The sequence below is a fragment of the Littorina saxatilis genome, linkage group LG2 (assembly GCF_037325665.1).
Source record: "Littorina saxatilis isolate snail1 linkage group LG2, US_GU_Lsax_2.0, whole genome shotgun sequence".
In the NCBI taxonomy this organism is placed as follows: domain Eukaryota; kingdom Metazoa; phylum Mollusca; class Gastropoda; order Littorinimorpha; family Littorinidae; genus Littorina; species Littorina saxatilis.
The window spans coordinates 25313594-25324332 of record NC_090246.1 but is presented as its reverse complement, the minus strand read 5'-3'; the positions used below and the strand labels follow the sequence as shown (position 1 = coordinate 25324332).

The following is a 10739-nucleotide window of genomic DNA, read 5'->3' as shown; positions in this document are numbered from 1 at the left end:
CGCAAACAGAGACAGGTGACAGATGTTCGGATGCTTTAGCGAGCCGAGTGAGTGACTAAGAACAAGTGTCACGTCATGTTATGCTGATGCTACAGTTTTTGCAGCGTGTTGCGTGCTTACTGTTTAGCACACTGTTTTGTCCGTTTGATTTTGTCATTTATTCATGTACACGTACACGTTTTCCTGCACATAGTAAAAAAAAAGCACTTCACCTTTTTTTGCTTGTTTGTTTATTTGTCTGTTTTGTTTTGTTTGTTTGAATACAAAAAATTAATAGTTACTAATTGACGTTGGCTTAACTGGATCTGATGTGAAATGAGCCGTTTCGGAACGATGTGAGGAGTATAGGTCAATTATTGTGAAAACGAAACGTTCCTTCACCACTAGACGTCTGTTCAACGGATACTGTGCTGGTGTGCTGGTGTACTAGTGTGAATGTGTGTGTGTGTGTGTGTGTGGAGTGGGGGTGTGTGTGTTTGCATGGCTGGCTTGCTGCGGGATAGCTGGTTGTCTCTATATCTCTGTATCTCTGTGTGTAACACATACCACACACACCCACACACACACACACAAACACACACACGCATACAGACAAACACACACACACAAACACACACACATACACACACACACACACACACACACACACACACACACAACCCACCTCAACCAGCCAGACACTGAGGTTCCCACCCACTTCACACGCCACGGCTAATGAACCACCCTGTTGATAGCTAGGTCAACGAAAGAGAAAGCCAGCAGCAAACAAGAAACACAACATCACCTTTCTCACCTCCCCCAGAACCACTCGTTTGTTTATTTCCCCCGAAACAACTCATCTCGTCATTCATCACTTTCTGTTTTACAGGTATGCTAACGGAGGGAGAAGAAGAGAAGAAGAAGACAAGGAGGAGGAGAAAGCAGAAGGGGAAGCTTGGCGAACGACCTTGACACGTGACCCCCAGGCCCACCCCCACCCAACGACAAACCTCTTCCTCTGCAACATACACGAACTACATATTCATCACCGAGCTCAACAACCGATTGTGACTGGGATGTGTCTGCACTGACAACCGGAGCTATACAGTTCGGCACGTGAAATACGCCGTTTATTGACTGTTCGAGCGTTGTGGCGGAATTTTTGGTCCGTGTCTGTGAGCGTAAAAAGGAACGCTGGCAAGAAGAAACAAACGCCACCAGGAATGAGTGTGTGTTGTCTAGTGCACAAAGGAGAACAAAGGCGAGAAGATATATACTGAATCACGACAGGAAAATACTCCTGGCAAGAGTGCAGATTTAGGCACCTGACATAGAGGTGAACTCGGTAACAGGACGGTACCGGCGATAGGCTACGTGCTGATACTAGGTGATATCAAAGACAGGCAAAAAAGACAGACAACCACACACTCACACACACACACACACACACACACACATACACATACACACATCGGCATGCTAGGTGATATCTAAGACAGCTACACACACACACTACACACCACACACTACACACTACACATTACACACACACAATACACACACACACACACACACACACACACACACACACACACACACATCACCTCATCCTCCGATTGATGACCGAGACCTGTCTGCACTGATAAGTGACAGCTGTATCCACAAGGTTCGTCAGTGTCAGGCACCTGGAACGGCGTGGTTTATTGACTGTTACAGCGGAGTGTTGCCTTTGTCTGTGTCTGTGTGCGAAGAACACTAGACAGACTGGAAAAGAAAAACATGTTTAAACAATAGTACAAGAATTGTCAAGATACTGATTAACACCAATGCTACTGGTATCAGGAGCCGTGGACGGCGAATAGAAATAATATTTTACTGTCTTTATCATCACCACAACTACCGTGAGCAGCGAGAACAATACGACAGCAGCAGCATCAATAGCTACATCATCATTATCATCATCGTCATCATCTGCAGCAGCAGCAGCAGCAGCAGTAACAGAATCAGCAACAACAACACCACCACCACCACCGCAACCACCACCGCAACCAAGAACAACAACAACAAGCTCTTTTTTTGAGAATCTGTATCTTGCTCCAACTAAAATTTTGACACGTTTAAACAAAAGGCTGAATGAAAATAATTTTCATCAAACATTATTTCAGACAGCATTCTTCTAGAGAGTTAAATCACAAGTAAGTAGTTATTTTGTACTCTTGCTTTGAATAAACAAGAAACGAACACTATTGAGAGCATCTTCACGTGTACCATTTTCCATAACAAGGATGTAACGTGGTTTACGTGGCGTCCTTCCAATGACTGGACCAATGACCCAGACACATGTATATTGTTTTTCTTGTTTAATTTAAAGAAGGATTATCGTGACCCAGAATCTGTTTCAGAAAAAAACGATATATTAACACTGTCTTTCACCTTCCAAACATACCATCCAAATACGCTCCGAATAAGAAACTTACCACCGGCACCAGATATACTTTAACTTCAGGTTCTTTGTTGTTGGTGTTGTCGGGTTTTTTCCCCCAAGGAAGTTCATCATGACCTGCACTACTCTGACATTGTTTCAGTAACTCGAGACAAGCCGATTTCTTCCTTCGCTGTTCAATTTAGGAATTTCACCGAGAAAGATACCATCATTATGTGCCAGCTGTGACGTAAAGAACGACCCAGAAACTAAAACAAATGCTTCCAGGTGAAAGTTTCCAGTTCCGTTAAAGACAGTTCATGTTAACCCGGCCCGTACAACTGTGAAATTGTTTCACTAACTCGAAACAAACCCATTTGTTTCGTCAGGCTGTTGGAAGAATTTCACCGCAAAAGATACAATCCACCAATTTAGGTCAGTGGTACCAGTGAAGAAAAAAAAGAAACAAGCAAGAATAATAGGAGGAAGGAAAAGAAGCAAGAAATACACAATACAAACATAAAAACGTGAAAGAAAAGAGAAACAGTAGAAGAAACGAAAGAAGAAGGAAATCGATGTGAACCAATAAAAAATAAAATAAAATAAAAACAGGGAGGAAAACCAAGAAAGCAAGCACATTCACTGGAAAGAACAAACTCGGCTGTTGTGCAATAACTGTAACAACGTTTTCAGTCAGTCTATTTGCCCATTATTACCGTGAGGCCTGAGGCCAAAACTAAGGAACCGTGTGTCGAGAGTGTGTTATGTTTTGGCTTTGGGGGGAGGTATTTGCACACTTGCCGCAAGTGCGTGAAGAATGCATAACGTCTTACTCAGCGAAGCTGTCACTCCTATGCGCACGTTTTTAGTGCGAGTCGGCTGAAACACACACCGATTCCTACGTCACAGAGCCAAAACAAAACACACACAAAAGCAACAACAAGAGCCATCAGCTTAGTTGCGCCTACACAGAGCTAAGACTAACCATATACTATGAAAACCTGAAAAAGAAAAAAAACGTGTGTATTATATTGCCATTTACTTTGGACTCACACCCACAAGTGAACCTACTATCGTAGTAGTGACGTCAGCGCGCGTCTCAGAAAAAAGCAGCAATAAGCAATACAGTTTTAAAAACCCAAAAGAACAAGCGACCATTGCATCGGCGTCTTAGGAACGACTGAAGTACACTAAAGTTGTCAGTACGAGACGGCTTACGCCTTTAACAAACAGTGGCAAATACTAAATACACTTTGCGAACCACAAAAGTTCCATCGAGTTCATTTTACAGGTGTTTTCTTCGGAACTTCACTCACAAACGCTGAACTAAGATACGAAATTACGAGACAACCACCAATGAATGCCGAAAGTCTTTCAAGCTCAAGTTGTTCAAGTGACGTATAGCAGTGATACTCACAAAGAGTGCACTGACTGGTACCGTGTTTTCTCCAGAACCACCCGCGCGGCAACACAAGAAATAACTCACTGTGTCAGTGGGTAAATCTAAACTAATCGTTTCTCCGGCAAAGGGACTGTAAACGTGCGCGAGATTGCATGCCAAGACAGTTGTTGTTGCCAGGAACTATATGTGTACCCACACATTCCCATAAAGCAGTGGGAGTGTGCCCCAGGAGCGTGCTATACGCTTACATACAGCACGTGGAATCCGTTTCTGCTACTCGTTACGCTAAAGAGTGTCGCAGTCTGGGCTCTGTCGGCAAGGAAAACGCCGAATTGGATGTGCTGCACTGAAGCTCTGATCGGCTGTTCTGCTCTCTGTTACACTCTGGGTGTCGCAGTATATAGTCTCGGTCGGCAAGGAAAACGCCAATTTGGGTGTGCTGCGGTGAACTTCTGAGCTCTGCCTGAACCTCTGAGCTGTTCATCTTTTTGTAACATGGATTGTGTCGCAGTCTGCTCTGTTCACGTTCACGTCACGGCAAGGGACTCCGATTAGGGTGCGCTGCAAGTTCGGTCTAAGTTGTGTCTGGAACTCTGAGCCGATTTTTGTTTTGTTAAGTCTGTGCAGAGTTTCGAGTTGTATGTAAAGACGTGGTTCAGAACTAGAAGATGCCATACGTGAGCATTCAACAGTATTGCACGTTTTTTACTGTGTTCAAACTTTAAGCTACGAATGGTGTGGGTGTCCTGCGTGTCAGTCTAAACTGTTTCAGAAACTTTTAGCCGTTTGTTTTCTGTGACTGATTCTGCGCACATGTGTGTGTTCAGTGCAATGCAGACGTTATCAAGTTGAAATTTCATTCGAGCATTCAACAGTGTTGCAAATAATAAACTGTGTCCGAACTAAACACTGACATTTTGGTGTCCTACAAGTTCTAAATCGTGCCACCTGAGCTCTAAGAATATGATCACAGCTCTAAGAATATGATCACCACTCAAGTTGCTTGTGTAAAGAGACGAACTGAAATTGCATGCGAGCATTCAACGGTATCGTGATAGTTCTGTGATACGCAGAAGGGCGCCGAGTTGGACCTGCTACAAATTGAAACCATGTATACTTAACCCTGAGCATCTCCTCACCACTTTGAACTGCGTTGTGTGATCAAACCGAATTGATTTATAGAGTGGGTTTTATGATACCCTAAGAGAAGCCGATTTGGGCGTGCTACACATCCTGAAAAAATGTATTTGAAGTCTGAGCAACTTTTTACCACGTTCAGCTGCGTTTTTCGTGAAGAGGTCTGTGGGTGTGTATGGGAGCATGTGCATTAAAAGTGAATACAAAGTGCATAATAAGATAGCTCTGTCGGTGATATCGCCAAAGCACGCTAATGCCCTAGAACTAAAAGTCTGCAAAAACTTACCTCTCTGTGCAAACTCAGCGTAGCCGAGTTCAGTTTCTGAGAGCAAAAGGCACGACTGGAGTGCATGTGTTTGTTTCCTGTGGCTCCCAACAGAAGCATCTGTTCTCTGTGAGGCGAAACAAGCCGTGCCGAAATGCTTGAGTTGTTAGAAAAGTGGCGTGACAGAGTTGTGGCAATGCAAGCAAGTGGGTGAACTAGAGCGCGCTTCAATACGACGAGTCTGTTTCTCAATCTGTGAAAATCTAGCATGTGTACGGAGCAGCATTACATTATTAAAAGAAAAGGTGGTATGCAACACAATTTGAACTATTTCACTTGAAGGACATACGTCTTTCTAAGCACTACTGTTGTGTTTTGACTGAAGACAGATAAACGGTTCACGCTTAGGACTGATCTGTCACACACTGACGAGCCGTTGGCCAACACAAGTTATGACGCGCCTTGTGTTCTGAAACCAATCTGTGATACCTGTTGACAACGAATTGTTTGACAAACGGTTAAAAAAGCGTAAATTGACTTTGTTGCAGAATCTTTGAAATTATGCTGAACAAGGACACGAATTACAGTTTGGATTATCAATAAAGAATGCGCAAACGCTGTGATGAGTGAAACACGCCTGAACAGGGCTGTGGCGTCATAAGTGTTAAGTGATAAGCACCCCCCCCCCCTCCACACACAAAAATACACACACACAGCAAAAACACAGAAAGAACAGAAAACAGCTAGATAGATTTGCTCCAACAGCACACATATGCAACGTTCCGGAATGCTATAACTAACAGTGACATAACAATGTACAGTACAGAGCCACAGAACAACAGAAGGTAGGAAAAGTAAAAAGACTGCCTCGTGTTCTGGCGTCACTGAGCTGGCACCCTGTCAAGCGTGTCTCAGCTTCAATCAGAAACGGATTAGTCAGCCTCCCCAGAAAACACAGACAGTGCCAGAATCGACATGGAACCCCAGAACGCTGGGTTAGTTTCACACATCAACACGGAGTCGCAAAACCCTCCACCTTCTCCTCCGCCTCCCCCTCCTCCGCAGAGTCGTCATTCTACTGGCTTCGAGTTACTGCAAGATGGCAGGGACTCAGACGTTTCTCTGAGGCAGCATCCGCAACCGTCCTCTGCCTCACAAGAACCGAACCGTTACTCCACGGGTTCTGCGAATTTTCCACCCAGACCGTCTGCCTTTCAGAGTCGACCGCCAGTCCCTACTTCGTCTTTTTCCCCGGATCGTCAAGCTAGGTTCATGACCAGTTCACCGACCGAGAACTATGGGGTCGCGTCTCCCCTTCGCCGCAGTACGGATATAGGTGATAATACGTCTGGTCGCAAAGTCAACGGAAGCGCTATGCTACCGAGTTACAGAGATTGTGTGCCGGGTGTTAGCAGTGGCTTTGCTGAGGGTGCAACTGGGGATGGGAAAAATACTGAACAAAATAATATGCCTAGCAGCGAACAAACTGCTGTGAACACAAACATGCCCAAAGCGGACTGTGATGACTCTAGCACACAACGAAATCCAGGCGACTCTGTGATAGCCAAACCAAAAAGTGACCGGCCTCGTTCTGCCCGTAGCCGAGGTAGCGGCGATGCAGACGAACACGAAACGGACGGTTTATTCGGAAAGGAAACGGGCGGCAACGACTATGAAAGTCTAGACAAGCGGCGACCCCACTCTCAGCACCTGTACCGCCCGATCAGCACCAACTCCTCTGCTCGTCCTGTCCACCCAGAAACGCACAGTCCTCCCCCACCTCCTGCCTCGACTCAAGGAGCAACCTCTCCGTTATACGATTCCTCTACGTCCAAAGATCCCTCAGACCACAGCAGGCCAGAAGCCCGCCGTTTCATCCAGCAATCTACCAACGGGGCGTATCCCGCAACAGACAACTCCGACGACATCATAGAGCTCCAGAGCGACATGAACTCGCTGAACAACGCCCAAGACGAAAGCCAAGCCAAGAAGTCCAAGAAAGACAAGATTCCGGAGATTACCGAAGTGCCCAACACGAATTTCCCCATAGCTTGCATGGTGGCTCTCTGCTTCAATTTACCCTTAGGTCTGATTGCCATGTACTTCTCGCTGAGAGCTGTTAAGGCTTACCAAGACGGAAAGGTGAAGTTAGGAGAGAAGAGGTCTCGCTGGTCCATCGTGATGAGTCTTCTGGGTATCACCATCACAACCGTCATCATCTCGAGTGTGGTTCTGTATATTGCCATGCAAGGCCAGAAGCGCATCAGCCGGCAGAAATCTTTTGGGACAAAGAGCGGTCTCAATCTTTGATGGAGTTCTTCTAATGCATTTGAGGCTGCAAGTTGTATAGCTGTATGTGTACTAAAAAAAAAAGAAAAGATGTCGTAGATACGTTCAGTTCTTCTTTATGCAAGGAATGAAACACATCAGCCGGAAAAACTGTTACCGGACAAAAGGTGACATTCAATTGTGAGGCTAGGTTCTCGGTTATCGTCTGATTCTGCTTGACTCTGATTTATTGTACCAAGAAGGACGTTTCGGAACGGAGTTTTTAGTTTGATTGTGAGCAGAGGCAAGTGTGCAATTTCCCAGGGCTACATCGCTCGACTTGGATTGTTGAGTCAACTAGCGACATAGGCCGCGACGTAGTCTTCTTGGAATTAGCGTGGAACCCATGTTTTGTTGTGCCTCCAAAATATGTGTGCAATTCGCCATCATCTCCACTTTAGTTGACTGCATTGCTATGTTAGGCCAGAAATAAATCAACTAGCAGGATAAAGTCGGAACCAAGAGTGTGCTACCACCTTACTGATGATACCTACTGAGTGTTGTCCGATTTTAGTTAACGTCGATGGACAGTTTCTTTGTGTGCAAGTCGTGTGTAATTTGAGCCTAAAGATTTGTGTTTGAATTCAGTATCATCTGAAAAGTGTAGTTTATGTTGCCATGCAAGGTCAGGTTAAGTATGTTTTAATGTTAGTTGACGCACAAAAGAGACTTTCTTGATTGGAAAAACTGTGTGCTGCAGAGTACCATATACCGGGGCCCGGTAGCTCAGTTGGTAGAGCACTGGACTTGTGATCGAAAGGTCGCAGGTTCGAATTCGGGCCGGGACGGACACGGGTCAACTTTATGTGCAGACCCAGAGACGGAAGCCATGTCCCACCCCCGTGTCATCACAATGGCACGTAAAAGACCTTGGTCATTCTGCCATAGGTGCAGGTGGCTGAATACACCTAAACACGCAGACACCTGGGTAGCGCGACTCCGTTGCTGCTAGCTTTCCACTGGGAGGAAGCGACCCGAATTTCCCAGCGATGGGACAATAAAGTAATGAAAATGAAATGAAATGAAATGAAATGAAAATGCATTCATAAGGCCAACAAACAAAAAAAGTGTCTGTTTCTGGTCACCCGACCGACCCTAAATTTCGGCGCCGACCCTAAACTTTTTTTTTCCGAACTCAAAAAATGTTCCCATTTGTCCAAGCTCAAGATGTAAGATGTCTCAAGTCTTCTTTTCTGTTTCATCATGGAAATATCAGACCAGGTAAACAAAGAAAAACATGTCATACTCTTTCAGTCTTTGTCACAGATTTGTAAATGTGTTGAGTGTCTTGTCTCTATGTATAGTGAATCCAGTCTCTTTGCGCGATTTTTAAAGTTAGTTTTATTGGTCTATATTTGGGGAAAAAAAAAAAAATCCCTACCTACCTACCCTATTTTTTTTAGCCATGTTACCAGAAACAGACAATTTTTTTTTTTGGCCTAATCATCTGGACAACTCCTTACAGAGATGTTCTACCCATTCTGTGTATGAAACAACACACGAAACATGTGGACTGATAACGTTCTTCTACTTCTTCAGCGTTTGACGGTTACTAATAACGTTCAAAAAATCAATAACCTAAAATCGAGAAAGGTTAAGTTATTGGAACACCGTTAAGTTATTGTGATGTGTTGTTGTGTCAATAACTAAACGTTTGAAGTGCAGGTCTTTCGTTAATGCACAAGGTAACTCTCTGTGTGTGTGCACTGTGTTTAGGCCAAAAAAAAAAAATTGTTTGTTTCTGGTCACCCGACCGACCCTAAATTTCGGCGCCGACCCTAAACTTTTTTTTTCCAAACTCCAAAATTTTGTTTTTTTTGGTGGTGGTAAAGGACAGGGTGAGAAAATGAACAACAAAAACGTGTGAAAACGAAAGTCCGCTGACGATTTGTAAATGTGTTGAGTGTCTTGTCTCTATGTATAGTGAATCCAGTCTCTTTGCGCGATTTTTAAAGTTAGTTTTATTGGTCTACATTTGGGGGGTAAAAAAAAAAAAATAAAAAAAAAAAAAAAAAATCCCGACCTACCGACCCTATTTTTTTTAGCCATGTTACCAGAAACAGACAATTTTTTTTTTTTTGGCCTTATGGCTCTGTCAAGAGAACTGTGCGTAGGCAAGACAGTCATGTGGCCGTCATCAACGGAAACACTGTTCAATGCGTCCAAACGCACATCAAGAAAGGCATGAGCCTGTAGACGAAAGGCACACAGTGTGAATGGAATCCCTTATGTTACCTGCATGCATAGGTTATATCTTAATTTATCAGCATGATATATATCAATGTGTGCAAGTTTTAATTTGGCCAGTGAAAATTCTTTTACTCGGACCGCCGTTGAGATACGTGTGTGTGAGTGTGTGTGTGTGTGTGTGTGTGTGTGTGTGTGTGTATGTGTGTGTGTGTGTGTGTGTGTGTGTGTGTGTGTGTGTGTTTGTCTCTGCCTGTCTGTCTGTCTGTCTGTCTGTCTGTCTGTCTGTCCGTCTGTCTGCCTGTGTCTATTCATGTATGTGTGTGAGTCCTACTGTGAGGAATGCATCTGCCTTGGACGGTGATGCTAGAAGTAGAGTTCGACCCAATGTTAATGTTCTTGATGTACAGTACTCTGTCACACATTTCCTTGCCTGAGTGTAAATTTTGAAACAACACCTTTACATCATGTGATGGTATAACTTGGAATGTGATTTCGTTTTTGTGCTTAAACATTTGGCGAAGAAAAGTAAGTTTGTTTGGTTTATTTCCATGGTGTAAGTGCGTGCAGTTTATTATAGGTTTGTATTTAGTTATACATTTTCACTTTAGTTTCTTTCTTCTAAGCACACGTGTGGATTGTAATTGTAAATTTGGGAGATTAAATTAAAATGTCAACTAATTGTCGTACGCATTAGCCTATTTTAAAATTCGTGAAATGCAAATATCATATTCACCTTCTTGACTTCATGCCTTCGTTATTTCAATGTGTGTATATTTAAGAGGTGATTTTCTTGGATACGGTCATTATTCCAGGCATGTGACGTCAATACGTGAATAACTGACCAACGTATACCTGTTAAAAACATTTCACAGACTGCTAGTGCCTTTTCCACTACCCTCAGCCTCTTGCGGTTAACGTCATCGTTTTGTGTGCTGATTATTGAGTCGGTTGTTCATGCATTTCTTGTTGATATGATTGTTTTGAACTATGCATTGACGTTTGGACAGTATTACTGC

At 43.8% G+C, this 10739-nt stretch overlaps 1 protein-coding gene across 1 annotated transcript; it reads left to right on the top strand.

Annotated features, from left to right (window-relative positions):
- Window positions 1-805: 805 nt before the first annotated feature.
- LOC138958588 (uncharacterized) lies at window positions 806-10417 on the top strand. The gene has a single exon (XM_070329787.1). It carries the CDS (start codon window positions 6181-6183, stop codon window positions 7513-7515), a length of 1335 nt encoding a protein of 444 aa, XP_070185888.1. The 5' UTR covers window positions 806-6180; the 3' UTR covers window positions 7516-10417.
- Window positions 10418-10739: the final 322 nt, after the last annotated feature.

Bases quoted from the DNA above. Each gene is read 5' to 3' on its own strand.
- LOC138958588 (XM_070329787.1), top strand. From the start codon at position 6,181: ATGGAACCCCAGAACGCTGGGTTAGTTTCACACATCAACACGGAGTCG.